This window comes from Bicyclus anynana, chromosome 14 (genome assembly GCF_947172395.1).
Source record: "Bicyclus anynana chromosome 14, ilBicAnyn1.1, whole genome shotgun sequence".
Lineage (NCBI taxonomy): Eukaryota > Metazoa > Arthropoda > Insecta > Lepidoptera > Nymphalidae > Bicyclus > Bicyclus anynana.
Window position 1 is genome coordinate 13,877,360 of NC_069096.1, and position 18,493 is coordinate 13,895,852.

Genomic DNA, 18,493 nt, shown 5'->3' on the forward strand with positions numbered 1-18,493 from the left:
AATTTTGGAAAGTTAAATTTCAAAGTGATCTATGAGAAAAAGTTTGTTTCCCTCTGTAAGATCAATCAATCTTGGTAGTGAATTTTGTTTTGAGTTTTTATATTTTGGACACTGTTGTTAGCCTTCAGCTATTCACTATTTTGGTATTTATTATCAACCTAATAAAATAACCATCAAAACAATTGAAAAATATCATCTACCTACTGTATGATATCCACAATAAGACATTTGTTACATAGAATCCCAATTTCATATATGTCAACTAGCATACGTCAAAGATAGTGAATTAGCCTGCTGGCTGTTTTTTCATTTCATAATCATTCTTAATTATCTGTTAACGTAGATCTCTTGCAAACATTTCCAGTGTAAGTATGTTTTAAATGAAATATATTTTATTTTGGTGAATCTTATTCTAATTATAAATTTCAAAAATCTGTTTTGTTTTAATTTGATACTGTCCTCCATTATCATCTATACCTACTAATATTGTCACACTAATATTATAAAGGCGAAAGTTTGTGTGTAAGTGTGTAAGTATGTTTGTTCCTCTTTTACGCTGCGGCTACTGAAGCGATTTGGCTGAAATTTGGAATGGAAATAGATTTTACTCTGGATCAACACATAGGCTATTTTTCATCCCGTAAAAGTCCATGGTTCCCGCGGGATTTGTGAAAAACTGAATTCCACACGGATGAAGTCGCGGGCGTCCACCTGCTTTGTGTAAGAGAGTAAGAACATGGCGAGTCTGATAAAATTACTCGTATGAATCATGGAGGGTCATTTTCCTCTCAAACCATTATAGATTTCGGTGAATTCGATAAGCAAATATGCCCTCGGAAAATTTACCAATGATTATTTATTCAAGTAGTAAGCCGTGTTAGCCCAGTGGATATGACCTCTGCCTCCGATTCCGGAGGGTGTGGGTTCGAATCCGGTCCAGGGCATGCACCTGCAACTTTTCAGTTGTGTGCATTTTAAGAAATTAAATATCACGTGTCTCAATCGGTAAGGGAAAACATCGTGAGGAAACCTGCATACCAGAGAATTATCTTAATTCTCTGCGTGTGTGAAGTCTGCCAATCCGCATTGGGCCAGCGTGGTGGACTATTGGCCTAACCCCTCTCATTCTGAGAGGAGACTCGAGCTCAGCAGTGAGCCGAATATGGGTTGATGACGACGATATTTAAGTAGTCTATTAGATGCAGTCTAGTAGTCTATTAGATGAAGTCTAGTATTTTGTAAGATGAAGTCTAGAAGTCTATTATATGAAGTCTAGTATTCGATTAGATGAAGTCTAGTAGTCTTATTAGATGGTCTAGTAATATATTAGATGAAGTCTAGTATTCTATTAGATGAAGTTTAGAAGTCTATTAGATGAAGTCTAGTAGACTATTAGATGCGGTCTAGTAGTCTATTAGACGAAGTCTAGTTAGTCATAACTCTACAACTCTTGGACGGATATGATTAAATGTTTGTATAGGTCAAATTTAGAATATCTTATTATTCCCACCAAGGCTGGTGAAACCGCAGGGTTGGGCTAGTATAAAATAAAACATTATTAACTTGATTTAACCTTTATAAGATTATTATCATTTTAAGCTTAACAAAATTATTCTGTCTGATTGCAAATTCTCAAGCAGGATCCTTTTAAACAGTTATCTATATCTTCTAGATTTGAAACCTGAAAAATCAAAGGTAAGATTAATTTAATTTAATAATTATATAAAGCGAAATGAGAGAAAGCACTCAACATTGTCAAGTCAGTTTTTATTCTCTTTGTACTCTTACAAAATGAGAGAGACCATATTTAGATCCTATATCCTAGATAAAATCTACTTATTAAATTTTTTTTTAATTAAATAAATTTTTTAAAATGTCAGCTAGCATAATTATTATAGTACACATTACTATAATAATTATGCTAGTTGACATTTTAAAAAATTGTTAGCTTGTATCTACTGATTGTAATAAGTAAATTCTAGAAACAAATATTTTTATTTAAACAAAATAATACCATTATAGGCAACTAGGGAAATAATTTCGTTATGAAAAACAAAACAAAAAGTAATAATCAAGATTTTCGTAAATAAATGAATTTTAGGTACATAATTACGTAGCAAAATTTTTATTTAATAGATTATAATCATCTCTGCTTGTGGTTTAGTGGCAGAATCATCATCCTCTTATCGTTATCGTATCTTTTACGCATTCAGTAGGTATAAATTAACACAACAACAAACAGAAAACAACAAAATGACGAACAGTAGCAGTGAAATTGAAAAAATCTCTTTCATTGTAATGGAATGAAAGAGGGAGCGATATTTCAACTCAGCCGCTATTGGTCGACAATACGTCTTTTTCTCTTCACGATTAATCATCATCATCATTATCATATGGAAAGATTTCCAAACAACATGATTTTGAGTCTGCATTCAGTGGCTACCTGAAACCCGATTGATATCTTCAGTTCACCTAGTGGGGGTCGACCAACACAGCGCTTTCCGGTGCGAGGTCTCCATTCTAGCACCTTGGGACCCCAAGTAAAACATCACCATCATATCAGCCGATGGACGTCCACTGCAGGACATACGCCTTTTGAAGGGACTTCCAAATATCACGATCCTGAGGTGCCTGCATCCAGCGAATCCCTGAGACTCTCTTGTCATCAGTCCACCTCTCAGACTAATTAGATAAAGACCTGCCTCGCAAGACATTATTTTTCTGTCAAATTATATGATCAACGATCTTATGCGATTATAAACACTGTCTTTATAGAATCGATGTTTCATAGTTTACAATCGTGTCCGTCGGTTAAAACACCACTTTTTAAAAAACGAACAAAAACTGCTAGTTTAGTATAAGATATGTATGAAATCTAAGCTCGTTTTCCTTAGAAAATGGCAGAAAATTTTGTTCGTGAATTTGGGTGCGATACTAGTCCTTATGTATTTAGTCTGAGGTCCACATGGTGGGAGGTCGACCAAGCTAACACTGCACTTTCCGGTGCGGGGCCGCCATTCCAGCACCTTGGAACCCCAACGATCATCCATAGAATACTCACATGTAAATGTTTATCCTTGTGTTGTTCGCATTGCAGAACGATCTCTTTCCCGATAGCATTCTGAGCTACTAGTTCATTGTGTATGTGCCGCCATATTTGACTTGCGGATCGGAGGACGCTCATATTTCCAAACATGTAGAACCCTTGAAATTGTAGATATTTTATGAGTAAATCCTACTATCCTACTAATTTTATAAACGTGAAAGTTTGTATGGATGTTTGTTACTCTTTAACACCGCTACTACTGAAGCGATTTGGCTGAAATTTGGAATGGAAATAGATTTTACTCTGGATTGACACATAGGCTACTTTTTATCCCAAAAAAATCCATGGTTTCCCGAAATTTGCGAAAATTTTGATGATATGAATGTTTGTTACTCTTTCACGGTTCGACTACTGAACCGAATTAGCTGAAATTTGGTATTAAGAAATATTATAAAGAAAGAAAGAAAGAAAAGTTTATTCAGAATACACATCATACAAAGAAAAGAGAGAAAAAAAAACAATAAATTAAATACATTGCAACTTGCATGATGTGATCCTAAAAGGGTCTCCACTCAGCATATTGCAGTGTCCGTGGGGACACCGCGCTGATCTTCCGTGGAGCCAATAAGGTGACGTTTGGACGGTATCGAGACGTGCGGAGCGCCGCCGACAAGAAGAAACAAGTAATAAAAATAAGCCAATTATAAATAATAATACAATAAATAAATGATAACATAATAATTCGATAAATAAATATTATAATAAATTAAACAAAACATTATAGCCTGGATTAACACATAGGCCATTTTATCCCGGAAAAATCCATGGTTCCCGAGGGATTTGTGAAAAACTAAATTCTACGCGGACGAAGTCGCGGGCGTCCGCCAGTACATAAATAAATCTTCTGTAACTTTAATCCTCTATACGTATAAGGCCAGGCCTCCTTGAAGGAGAGGGGATAAGGAGCTTCATCCCAACATGCTAATGTCAAATAAAATACCAAAAAATTCGGTTGTCAATATGTATTGTCCGACGCACGATACTATCTGTAAATAGAATCCTGGCTACGCTGATATGCTCTTGTGATAATGTTTGAATTTGTGACGAGCACACGTGTTATTACCTAATAACTCAGACTAAATACATAAAGACCTGCCTCGCTAAACCTTACTTTTCTGTCAAAGTATATGATCAACGATCTAATGTGATAATAAAAACTGTCTCTATAGAATCGATATTTCATATCGTGTTCGTCGGTTAAAGAGCTCCGTAAAAATACCTTTTTGTGTAGTTGAATGGTGTAAAAAACGGTCAACAACTTCTAGTTTAGTACAAGATAGATACCAAATCTACGCTTGTTTTCCTCAAAAAATTACAGACAATTTTGTTCGTGAATTTGGGTGCGATACTGGTCCTTATGTAATTAGTCTGAGCTAATGACCAAAACTGATGAAAATTTCTCTATCTGCATACTTGATTGTAAACATAGTCAAGTCTGCAGCGCCCTTAGGGATGTAAATATAAAAAAAAATCTTGACGGTAAATTTGATCGTGTGTGGCTGGCGTTACGTATGCGTTTTGCGTATGACGCAGGTAACCGGTTGTTGTGTGGTGTTTTGTGGGACAAAAACAATTACACAGATATCTTGATAACGATAAGACTGCTACGAGTAATTAAGATGCTTGGGAGTTCTTTTTAATATCTTTTTATTATTGTACAAATTAATTACAATTACATAACATTCGTTGTGGATATTTTTAGAAAATTTCTTACTAATGATTTTATCTATTAATCTAACATGAATTTGGCTAAAATATTTTTTTTCCTTAGATAGGAACTACCAACGAGCCATTTTTTCATTTATGATTTTAGATAATTATGGTTCAGCAATTTTAATTAGAAGCCTTAGAAAGATTACTTTTTTTTTGTTATTGTTACCCTCTACAAATTACAATACCACAAACTTTATAGCATATCTACTGAACCGATTTAGAAAATTCTTTTACCACTAGAAAGCTACGTTATTTGTAAGTTTTATTCCCGTTTTTTCACGAGTACGGGAACTACGCGGGTGAAACCGTGGGACGTCACCTATTTATTTGTAAGACACATATTTATCATTAAATCATTTTGGTCAACTTTTTGGTACATTTCACTAGCATGTGAAGCCGAGCCAAACGTGAGAATTCTGTGGATATGACCTCTGCCATCGATACGGAGGGCGTAGGTTCGAATTTGGTCCGGGCATGCACCTCCAACTTTTCACTTGTGTGCAAAATTAAATATCACGTGACTCAAACGGTGAAGGAAAAACATTGTGAGGAAATCTGAGAATTTTCTTATTTCTCTACGTGTGTGAAGTCTGCCAATCCGCATTGGGCCAGCGTGATGATGATGATGATGATGATGATGATGATGATGATGATGATGATGATGATGATGATTTTACCTTCCTTAGCTCTAGACAACGCGACACATATTCTATTGGCCGCCGCAAGGAAGCCGATGTTGTCGTGTCTATTGCTCCTGACCAGAGACAATATCACTATCCGGTTCTCTTCGCCCTGGTAGTTGTCCACTACGGTGATTTTTACGTCTTGCAATAGAGGAAACCTTTTGCTTATCTGCAAAAATAAATAGATTAAATTTAATCTCAGACTAATCTCATAAGGACTTGCCTCGCTACAAGTTATTTTTCTGTCAAAGTATATGATCAACGATCTAATGCGATTATAAAAACTGTCTCTATAGTATCGATGTTTCATAGTTTTAATTGTGTTTGTCGGTTAAATAGCTTTTTGTTTAGTGAATTTCAATAAGTTCTGGTATTAGATATACCTAATCTAAGCTCATTGTTTTGTTCGTGAATTTGGGTGCGATACTGTATTAGTCTTGAGTATTTAATTGATGAAATATCTGTAAAGTTTGACCTATTTAGTTCCCGTAACTGTGAGAATAGCGGGACAAAATATATACTACGTTACTATCTGATAATGTATTTTTTCATTAGTGAAAGAATTTTTAAAATCGATTAATAGGTTTGAACGTGAACATGTAACAAAAAACAAACTTACATTAGCATTTGAACTATTAGTTAGGATAGGATATAAATTAATAACAAATTCAAATATATATTAAATTTACTTGAAAAACACATTAGTTTCGACTTGAAACACGATTTTTTTTTAAAGTAAAAAAAAATAGTACAATAATCATTTTCAATATATCACGTTATTGAAACAAAGAATCAAAAAGTACTGATAATTAATTCAAAATGATCGAAGAAAAGAAAGTAAATAATACCTCTTTGATAAATGTAGCTTGCCCATTGTAGGTGGTCAGAATAGTTATATCTTTGGAGTCATATTTCATTTTTCGTAAATAGTTGGCGAGAGAGAGACACCACTTAGCTTCTAGAGTGTTCTTGTGACTCCAGCTGTCTTCCTGAAAATATAGATAAATAGTAATTATATTTTATACGAACTGAGTCTTGGAGTGGAAGGTCCATTACCAATATTCATCATCATTACGAATCCATATTCGGCTCACTGCTGAGCTCGAGTTTCCTCTCAGAATGAGAGGAGTTAGGCCAATAGTCCACCACGCTGGCCCAATGCGCATTGGCAGACTTCACACACGCAGAGATAAGCCAATAAAAGCTCCTGGAATTGAATTCATATCCGGTGTAAGCGGTCCATGTAATCTAATATTGTCATATGTCAATAAGACACAAGTTAAAAAGAAACATTAAATCGTAGACAGAAAAGCATTAAACAAAAAAAAAATCCTTCAATAACTTTAAAAGCCATAAACCAACGCTACTACGCTAAGATCATGCCATGGGAACTTAGAAGAATGTGAAATCTTTATGAAGCAGCGCCATCTACATCCTAGATTTAAGATTCCAGGATAGTAAATTCAATTAAAGTGTGTATGTATTATAATGTTTTTAGAGATTTAAACCGTGTAAGTACGGAAAAAAAAGAATTATTTATCCTTTTATTTTTGACGCGTAATAGGAAGAATGTGTTTGTATTTCTAAAGCAAAGGGATTATTAAAGAAAGAGAGTAAGTGTACATTAATTTCAACAATGTTACACATAGTCCGTTGGCCTAGACAGACAATTTTGTTCGAGACTATGAGTGCGATACAGGTCCTTCTATAATTGGTCTGAGGAACCAATAGATTAGCGTGTATACTACGAGTGGGGGCGCTATATCTTACCTCAGAATCTTCCCAAGCGTCATGCGTGTAAAAGAACAAGGTGTTCCTCATGCCTCTGACATTAGGATACGACAGGACAGTAGGGTGACTATCCAATCTGTCATATATGACAGGAACCAATAGTTTCACAAAGTTAGCGCGCATTCGCCGCTGCGTAGTTAAAGTTCTTGCGTGGACGCCGTTCCTTATCATTCGTTCGAAGAGCGATATCTCGAGATTATAGTTTTTAGCTAGCTCGTAGTGAGCCGCGTTTGGTCTTAATTGTTTGTGGTCACCTGGAAAATATAACAATCTTGTGTTGTTTATGGTAGGCGTCCACATGTCTGCATCGTACGTATCGGACGCATCGCATCAAACGGATTGTAGTATTCTTTGTAAAGAAAGTTAAACAAGTGCGTCCACTAACCCGCATCGAACGGATCGCACGAAACTAGAGTAAAATTAAAAATACGTTTGATGCGATGCGTATGATGATGATATGTGGACGCCTACCATTAACGGTTATCAAGTAGCTAACCCTTTATCACTTGAAAACTAAAGCTAGAAAACTTCCAATAGTATAAATGAATATTGAAGACGCCCCGCGGTTTCACCCGCAGAGTTCCCATTCCCGTGGGAATAGAATTTAGCCTATGTCACTCACTGATAATGTAACTTTACATTGGTGAAAGTTTTTTTCACCCGACACTATGAGATAAACGAGTAAAAAAATCATCCCCTACATGTAGAGGAGGTACCAAATAATAAACATTTATCAATATTTTCTTTTACTACATAGTCGACATTTTTATTATATATTCATGGAAAATTACTGTTTTCTAGCAGTATAAGACTTTGAGCTAAACCGCGGAAAGAGAGACAGACATGGCGAAACTATAAGGGTTCCTTGTGGACTACGGAACCCTAAAAACAGTGAATTCTTACCAATTAATATGAGATGTTGACATTTGTCCGTAAGTGAGGCCACTATGTGCGCTTCTAACACCTCCGCTGCTTCTTCGACTATTACTGTAAATAGAATGACACTAGTAGACACCGCGCGGTTTCAATCCCGTGGTTCCCGTTCCCGTAAGAATATGGGGATAAAATACATATAGCATATAGCCTTCCTCGATAAATGGGCTATCTAACACTGAAAGAATTTTTCAAATCGGACCAGTAGTTCCTGAGATTAGCGCGTTTAATCAAACAAACAAACAAACTCTTCAGATTTAAAATATTAGTATAGATTTATTTTTTCGCGTGTAGATTTTTCTTTTGTAAATGCACAGGCACATGGCTTTATATCTATCTATTTCATAATAAACTGCACATACTTAACCTTAAAATCAAACTTCAACTAAAATTTATTTTTATCCCCCTAGCTTTAAAGAGTTAAAAGGTAATATTTGTTTAATAGTACAAAAAATCCAATAAAATGATATATAATATTGTTGCAATTTTTTTTTAGTGGGTTTTACTTCTATACGTTGTCTGGCATTGTTCTTTTCATGTTATCACACTTAAAAAAATATTTTTTTTGAATCTAGTTTGACGTTATTGAACAATATAAGACCATTTAAAAAAAGTATCAACTAGCTTAATCAGGATATCTAATTGCAAAATCTTCTATCAAAAATATTTACCAATAGGGCACTGCAATCTGTTCATAAGATCATGCCGTCGCGCTGCGAGGGTAGTGGTCACCGCCACCACACGTACCGACTTCACCACCTCGCTGTCTATCAGCGTTGACACTTCCTCCAGTTCTTCATTGACTGAATTGTGTTGATTCTATTGATTAGAAAAAAAACTACTAAAGCCAAACTCGATGTGAAATGTTTATCAACAAACAAATTAAACACACACACTCACACAACACACAACAACACTGTCTGTCACATTCAATATGCCTTCGAGGAACTGGTCAAGGGCGTGATTCGTGTAGCAAATTACCAGCATCGGTGTACCTTCTAATGATACATTCCTCAAGATTGTTGACGCTATTTTGACCCCTAAATACGATTTGCCAGTTCCAGGGGGACCTTGTATTACAGCAAATTCGCGGGTCAACGCAAATTTGTAGGCGTCAAACTGCGATTGGTCTAATCCAAAAATTTGGGGTGCTGACCATTGATATGTATCCAGCACTGGGAAACTTATTTCGTAATTTTTACTCGAGTTTTGTACACAGTTTCTGGTGTTAAATAAGCAGGTCATTTCATCTGATGGTAAGTGATGATGCAATCTAAAATGGAAAGGGTCTAACTTGTTAGGAGTAGGATGAAAATCCACACGCCTTTCAGTTTCTTCACGACATCGTCTTTACCAGTACAACTTTGCTGGTAGGGTGGTAACTAGCCATTGCTGAAGCCTCCCACCAGGCAGACCTGGATCAATTAAGAAAACCCAGCCGAGGATGGAACCCAGGACTTCAGTCTTGTAAATCCACCGCGCATACCACCACGCCATGGAGGCCGTCAAGACTTCTAATGTCATTTGGTCGTTATAGTTAACATCTGATAATGGTTGGTAAAAAAATCAACATGCCTATGCCAGAAAACCTGTGAGGGAACAGCGTGGTGGGTCTACGCTCCATATCCCTATAAAGAGGGAGGCCTAGATCCTGGACTAACTACCAGTGGCGAAAGATGGAATTTTGACGAAGGTACGTCGTCCCAAAGAAAAGGAAATTCTTAAGGAAATTGATACAAACTCCGGTTTTTCACTCCATACATATATATATTTACTAGTTGTCGCCGCGCGGTTTCACCCGCGTAGTTCCCGTTCTCGTAGAAATGCGGGTAAAAATATAGCCTATAGCATTCCTCGATAAATAGGCTATCTAACACTAAAAGAATTTTTCAAATCGGACCAGTAGCTCCTGAGATTAGCGCGTTTAATCAAACAAACAAAGAATATATATTTTTAAAATTAATGTTGTATGTAAGTAAGGATTTTTAAAAGAAAAAGAGATTTTTTTGCGGCCTGTATGAACTCTTCGCCGCTACTAACTACTAAACTAACGAGAAAGGTAGTGCAGAGGGTATTTTTTTTATTTCGAATTTTACTTACCAGATATTTATTCATCTTCATCATAAGATTCTCTTTGATTGCTTCCAATGCTGCAAAGTATATTTTCCACCTTTCGTCTATTGTCAATTTGTATGGATTTTGTTCTTTGGGTATTTCATTTTCTTTACTTATTACATGAGTTTTCGCCATATAATTCTAAAAAATAAAAAAACGCAAACATATTAAAGGTTTTCACAATTATATTGTTGTATATGACAACATACTAAAATGTTTATTTTTTGTTTCCTCTTACCTTAAAACATCCCAACCTCTTTTTAATAAAATCCACTTGGTTTTGCAATTTGTGAACCATATTTTTCCATTCTATTTGTTCACGATTAACATTATCATCAAATAATAGACATTGTATACTTTTTTCCATAGATTCTATTTCTTTTAGCGCCCATTGTTCGGAGAAGCATGTTTCAATTTTATCAGACACGTCGACTTCGTCAAACTGTTTCTCCCAATCTTCTAAATCATTATTTTCATCACTAGTGACAGAATCATCTGAACTTTGGTCAGAATGTCCAAAAAGCCAAGTCAAAATGCAATCCTCATCAAATTTTTTTAACTCAAAACTATCTTCTCCAATCTTTAGGTATTTTTTGATAGTTTTATAGCTAATTATTTCTTTTTCACATTTTTCTATCTCCGTTTGTAAGTCTGTCATGATTTTGAAAATCTTTTCTAACTCTGAACGTTTTTTTGCGTATAAATAAGAAAATTTACATTTTATTTTTGTTCTCATTGCATTTAAATTGTACGGTTCTAAGATTTTACTCTTGCTTTGACTTCCTAGTCTCACAATACTGTCTGTCACATTCAATATGCCTTCGAGGAACTGGTCAAGGGCGTGATTCGTGTAGCAAATTACCAGCATCGGTGTACCTTCTAAAGATACATTCTTCAAGATTGTTGAAGCGATTTTGACCCCTAAATACGTTTTGCCAGTTCCAGGGGGACCTTGTATTACAGCAAATTCGCGGGTCAACGCAAATTTGTAGGCGTCAAACTGTGATTGGTCCAATCCAAAAGATTGGGGTGATGGCCATTGATTTGTATCCAGCACTGGGAAACTTATTTCGTCATTTTTACTCGAATTTTGTATGCTATACATAGTTTCTGGTGTTAAATAAGCAGGTGCGCTGCTTTCTTTCTGAAAAAAAAAAATTTGATAAATAAACATACATCTTGCTGACCGAAACTAGCCAAAGAGGCCAATATTACCTAAAGGTTATATAATTAGAGGCACAATTATCCACCCACTTTAATATACTCGCGTCATATTAAAGTGGACGGAAAATTGTGCCCATGAGTATATTATATAAGGCTTTATTTGTAACTTTGTTAAAGCAATGTTAGTTAGAATAACTTTAAGGAGAAATAAGTTATCTGGCCAGGAAATAATACACTGTCAGGTTTCAATAATACACTGTTAGGAGTTGTTTGTTTGAACACAACATGTTAGTAACTTATAACTTATTCAACTTTTCAACAGTTTCTTTTTTATAGTAAAATGTGGAAAACAGACCCACACTTAAACATGCTAGAAACATAGTTTTGCAGAGTTTAAGTTTCATTTCCCTGTATGTAGGTAAGATTTTTTTTTTAATTCTTTTCAAGTTAGGCCTTGTCAATCCACATCCCTTTTGATTTCTACACGACATCGTATCGGAACGCTAAATCGCTTGGCGGTACGTAAAAATGCTAAGATAATATTACTTCTAGGGTTATAACCTCACCTGAACTTCAACAATATATTTTTTCATGGGTAAACTGTCATATCTTGATTCTTTAAACACCTTTAACACTCTGTGGTAAGGTTCGAAAAATATCTCGCTCTCTACCATAAGATACGTTTGTGAAAACACTGCAGTTGATTCACAACTCTCAAATGATACTGCAATCTGAAACGTGTTCACAGTTAAAATGAAAAATACAGTGAAAACTTCACTTAAATCTATACATATACTATTTATACTATAACTGTAACAGGTCCAATTCTATGCATTGAAGATATTTTGAAACAACTTTTTTTTCTGTCTGTCCATATTTTTGTTGATGCTAAAACTTCTGAATGAAGCTTTGCACAATTAGAGACCATAGTATGAAGGGGGTTATAGGATACTTTTTGACGCGAAAATAAAATCAAAAGGGGGTGAAACAGGGGTGGGAAGTTTGTATAGAAAGTCCATAGTTATTTAAGTTACATTTGTACAAATTGGTATGTGTACTCTCAGAAAAAAACTAAAAATAAAGTCATTTAAGATTTATAAAATTCTACTTCTAAAGGGGTTTAAGTTTTTTTTTTAATAAACACCGTTAATGCTTTGAGTCTGAGGTTTGTAAAATGATTAGTGGACTATTTATTATGTATAAAACATGCGAAAATATAAATAGAAGGAAGTGAAATAGGGGTTCACAAGTTTACAACTATTTCCACGGGGACGAAGTCGCGGGCGCTCGCTAGTACAATAATAAGTGACTACAAAAATAGTTGATATCTACTAATCAAACTTTGAAAAGGTCTAAACCTTAACCTGTATGGTATTTAACTAACGAGGTTTGTTGTTTATTTAACCTCATTCCAAAAATATGTAAATTCCTGTTTAAGCAAATGAAATAATTTGCATACTTACATAACCATACTTGAGCAAATCTAAATTCGAGTCCAAAACAGATGCGCACAATATATTTTGGAAATTGTCACTTGTAAAGAGTAGCAGGGAACCGAACATGAGTCTTTTGCTATAAGCACACTTCCTGCAGTCTACTGAGGTATTGGAGACGCGTTCGGCCCACGCTATATCAACCAGATGACCAACTTTGTTATTGGAGACATATGTTCGGATTATGCGAACTTTTGGATACACTCTGTAACAACAAATAAACATAATCTGTAATAATAAAAAATATTATTATGTTTTCCTTGATCCAGTGGATACTTGTAGCTCAAATGGAAACAGATAGTGTAATGGTACAGTAGTAGATAGATCTACGAAAATATTAGGGATTTCTTCCTTCCAACAAGCTTTTTCAAACTTTTTTTTTTTTATTCTTTACAAGTTAGCCCTTGACTACAATCTCACCTGATGGTAAGTGATGATGCAGTCTAAGATGGAAGCGGGCTAACTTGTTAGGAGGAGGATGAAAATCCACACCTCTTTCGGTTTCTACGCGGCATCGTACCGGAACGCTAAATCGCTTGGCGGTACGTCTTTGCCGGTAGGGTGGTAACCAGCCACGGCCGAAGCCTTCCACCAGCCAGACCTGGACAAATTAAGAAAATCTTAATCTACCCAGCCGGGGATCGAACCCAGGACCTCCGTTTTGTAAATCCACCGCGCATACCACTGCGCTACGGAGGCCGTCAAAACTTTAAAAAACTTCTGGAGTTGATGTTTTTTACCTTAGATTAGTTAGGACAATCATAAGATAATCTATTGATATTGTATTGTCCTCGGTTTTTTTTTCAGATCCTTCAAATCCTGTACATTAAAAAACAGAAGGCATTAACCATTCAGTGGGCTACAGAAAATAGTCTGATATTGTACTCATAATGATTGATTGATGATGTCAATTTGTCAGAGTGAATTTGTAGAAACAAAAGTACTGAATGGTTATTTATAAGATGTGGAAGACAAGGTTGTGGATGTTTTAGTAAATTGTAAACTCACCTAATATTTTCATGTCTCCTTTTTGATGGATTTTTTAAGTATTTACCTACAAAAGAAAACAATGTATTTATTTTCAAGGTATTTTTCTTTCTTTGGAGTGTACTGTAACTCAAGACAATTGAAGTAATAATCTTCAGGTAAATGGATGTAATAAGTTGAAAAAAAATCATTAGTTGCAATCAGATTTACATTATGCCACCATAATCATTAATTACCTTGTTTGAAAAATATACATGGATGGGTTAAACACTGAACATCTTCAAGAGTCTTTACTTATAGGATTTTAAAAAATCAAAATAGCATTTTTAAGAAAAGTGCCAATATACCTTCTTGCTTCATTTATCAGGGCCTTTTGAGCAGTTGAAATTAATAAATAAAAATACTTAAACAATACACTACACACGAGCCCTAAAGAAAGCAAAAGATGTACCCTATGTTATGGGTACTAAGTAGGCTGTTAAGGGTTAAATTAAACATGAGTTTTTTTTTCAGCTGCAACAGCTTTAAGCAAATTGCTTCCTTCCTTTGGGACCTTCTATTGAAGGCCATGCTAATTTATTTTATTTGTTAATTTTTTTGCATTTCATTTATGTACATTCCACGCTTATATAGCCACGCTTTAGCCTTCTAATATCTATTGGATGACCAGGGCAGTAGCAAGTTTGTTTTCGTGGGTGTTAATGTGATTTTTATAGCACATTGATCTGACAAAAATGAGTTTAAATTAAATATCTTATCACCACAATATCTTATCTATACTAATATCATAAAGAGGAAGGAACTTTTCTTGAATAATAATGTATTTGTGTATGTAATGAATAAACTCAAAACTCGTGGACCAATTTGTAAAACTCTTTCACCAATAGAAAGCTACTGTTTTCCCACGGGAATGCAAAATATAAGGATGAAATTGCAGTTTTGCTGAGTTATAAATATGAAAAAACAAACATAAATTTTTAAATAGAAGATATAGACACAGTTTTTACCAACATATTCCTTCTCTTAATGGCCCGAAACAATCTTCTCTCAGTAACTTAAATTGCAGGTCCAAGTAATGCTCCACACTGCTGTATGCCCCATTAATAATATTAGGCACAATTTCAACTTTGTTTTCTCCAAGAAGATCCTCTTTGTTTGGGAATATGTTCAAATTCCTGAAACTATTGGGATCTGGTCTTACTGTAGAGCTCTCTGAAGTTTCTTCTTCAGAATTCTGTAAGTGAAAATTTTCAAGTAATTAATAGTAGAATATCTAAATTAAAAACATCATCACTTACCATTGAAGTGTTTTTCAGATAGCATGGTGTGGGTGACAGTTAGTTTTGCTCTTGAAACTAAGCTATGTTTCACGATATCAGTAAGTATTATGGACGTCATAAGGTTACTGTTACCATACCCATGCTATCTGAAAAACATTTAAGGTGAGATTGTAGTTAAGGGCTAACTCATAAATAATAAAAAAAAAAGTGGCTAGTTTCTCATGATTATTGTTACAAATAAAATTTTGACGGCCTCCGTGGCGCAGTGGTATGCGCGGTGGATTTACAAAACGGACAGTGGGTGACAGTTAGTTTTGCTCTTGAAACTAAGCTATGTTTCACGATATCAGTAAGTATTATGGACGTCATAAGGTTACTGTTACCATACCCATGCTATCTGAAAAACATTTAAGGTGAGATTGTAGTTAAGGGCTAACTCATAAATAATAAAAAAAAAAGTGGCTAGTTTCTCATGATTATTGTTACAAATAAAATTTTGACGGCCTCCGTGGCGCAGTGGTATGCGCGGTGGATTTACAAAACGGAGGTCCTGGGTTCGATCCCCGGCTGGGCAGATTGAGATTTTCTTAATTGGTCCAGGTCTGGCTGGTGGGAGGCTTCGGCCGTGGCTAGTTACACCCTACCGGCAAAGACGTACCGCCAAGCGATTTAGCGTTTCGGTATGATGTCACGTAGAAACCGAAAGGAGTGTAGATTTTCATTCTCCTCCTAACAAGTTAGCCCGTTTCCATCATAGACTGCATCATCACTTACCATCAGGTGAGATTGTAGTCAAGGGCTAACTTGTAAAGAATAAAAAAAAAAATAAACTTGGAATAAGATAGAGTTATTTTGGTTTGACTAATGAAGATGACATTAATGAATTGTTGGAGAGTGTAACGGAACCTTCACTCCCCAAAACACAAGTAATATCATCATCATCATCATCATCATCATCATCATCATCATCATCATCATCATCATCATCATCATCATCATCATCATCATCATCATCATCATCATCATCATCATCATCATCATCATCATCATCATCATCATCATCATCATCATCATCATCATCTTTCCCTTATACCAATTGATATTATCAGTCACCTGGTGGGGGGTCGTCCAACACTGCGTTTACTAATGCAGGATTAATAAAAAAAAATAGTAAAATGAATAATATGTGCTTTATATATCTAGGAATATGTGCTTTTAGACAAAGGCTTCCTCCAGTTGATTCATCATAGTTCTTGTCCAATAATTAATTATTAATTAAAATAGTATGTAATAAGATTACTCACATCCATAATACTTTTAAGTATTTCAGTTTTTAAATTATATATTTGTTCATAAAATTTTTCACTTATAGTTTCTGTGTGTTCATCTTCAACACCACTTGCACTGATTTCTGCCATTTCCACAACTTTACATAAATCTTCTAGAAACTCCTTAGTGTGGCCGCCATAGCGAAAAATTGATTCACACAAATTCAATACATTAAAATAAAAAGATTCAACATCATTCCAAAGTTGCATATTCATTTTTTTATCAACAATTTTAACTCTGGGCAAGTCACTTAAGTAAGTTCTAAGTTTCATTAAGAAGCCAGATTTTTCAAACTTAGTTCTCAATAAAAAACCTATTTTAGATTTTTCCTTAGGATCCACTGATTTATATAAAAGACCAAATATCTTCACAAGTAGTACGATAAAATCCCCTTTGAGGTCGGTATCTAAAAGCGACCAAAACCCAGGTCTATTTGAAAGTTCCAAATTCAAAATTGGTGGAACCAATTGCGAAATGTCGTATAATCTCTTGAAGCCTATGGGTTTCTTCTCACATTCTTGTAATTTAGGTGGAGGAGGAGTTTCTACGTCTTCAGTAAACTGTGAAGTGCTTGGTCTGGTTTCTTCAATTACAGTCCCATCAAACCAGTCTATGCGAAGGGATTTAGTTGTTTCACTCATATTGGTCACTTACTTCAACTGTACTTATTACCTATCAACTGTACACATTTGTAGGAAAAGTTTATTAATTTTATTCAAAAAGTATTTTTTAAAAGATTACGAAATGAAAAGCACGAAAAGTGGAAATAAAACGGAAAAAAGGCGAAAATCTAAAATCCAAAACAATACGTCACGTCAAGTGTCAATTGTCAATGTTAAATTAAAATTTGTCACTGTCAATGTCAATTGTTTTTTTTTTCTTTAATCTTTCCCATATGGAAAAGACAAAGGTATTATACCGTACAGCCATGTTTCAATGTCAATGTCAATTTGAAAAAACAGAGAACTCAAAGAGTATTAATATTTTTACATAGACTTAGCTGCTAATATGCTGCTAAACTTATCTTTAGAACCATGGAACCATCATGGAACAGCAGTTTTCGCTTATTTTGCTTGCTTTTTGCATGGACTATGGACTAGTATCGCATCCAATTTCACCAACATAGAATATTTTTTTTCAAAAACTTAAGCGTACCATGAAATAATAATTATTTTCTACCTTCTGATCACTTTGAAGGTGGAGTCAAGCTAGTGATATGTTAATTTAAGGATACTTAACATAAAGATTTTAGTTTTTCAGACATTATTTTTTCTTTCACGAGTATTTTTCAGGGAAGTAAGGGAACTCATCCGGGAACTATGTATTTTTCCGGCATAAAAAGTAGTCTAACTTATGTTCTAAGATTCAATTGAAAGGTAAAAGGTATACCAAAATTAATCAAAAACGGTTTAGCAGTTTAGCTGTGACCAGTTAAAAGACAGACTGACTTACCTACTTTCGCATTAATAAACTAGCAGTCGGCCCGCGGTTTCATACGCGTATATTCCGTTCCTCTAGGAATACGGTTAAAATATAGCCCATGACACGAACAAATAACGTGGCTTCCTAATGGTGAAAGAATTTTCAAAATCGGTTCAGTATATTCAGATATTACCCCCTAAAAACTCACAAACTTTATCTCTTTTTAATATTAAGCAGGTACCAACGTCTCAAGCAATCATGACTAACCTTAATTTCGCTCAGCTCCAAAATATGGCAGCTTATAGGGCGGCGTTATTAACAGAATGCACTTTAGCTTTAAGCTGACGTCCACCGACTATTATAGAAGGCTTGTCTTGTCGGTTTGTCTCTACACACTGTTGCTTAGACTGGCAAGCAATATAAATTCAAATCCTGGCCAATAACAAAGCTTAATAACAAAGACGGAAAGAAGTTGGA

At 35.0% G+C, this 18,493-nt stretch overlaps 1 protein-coding gene across 1 annotated transcript; it reads right to left on the reverse strand.

Annotated features, from left to right (window-relative positions):
* Positions 1-1,555: 1,555 nt before the first annotated feature.
* Positions 1,556-17,415, reverse strand: LOC112048769 (NFX1-type zinc finger-containing protein 1). Its single transcript, XM_052885252.1, has 14 exons — positions 16,570-17,415; positions 14,997-15,219; positions 14,007-14,052; positions 12,969-13,203; positions 12,072-12,236; positions 10,580-11,485; positions 10,327-10,482; positions 8,898-9,045; positions 8,197-8,280; positions 7,273-7,547; positions 6,351-6,491; positions 5,497-5,671; positions 3,062-3,204; positions 1,556-1,681 (listed from the first exon to the last, which is right to left on the reverse strand). Exons 1-14 carry the CDS (start codon positions 17,233-17,235, stop codon positions 1,610-1,612), a joined length of 3,435 nt encoding a protein of 1,144 aa, XP_052741212.1. The 5' UTR covers positions 17,236-17,415; the 3' UTR covers positions 1,556-1,609.
* Positions 17,416-18,493: the final 1,078 nt, after the last annotated feature.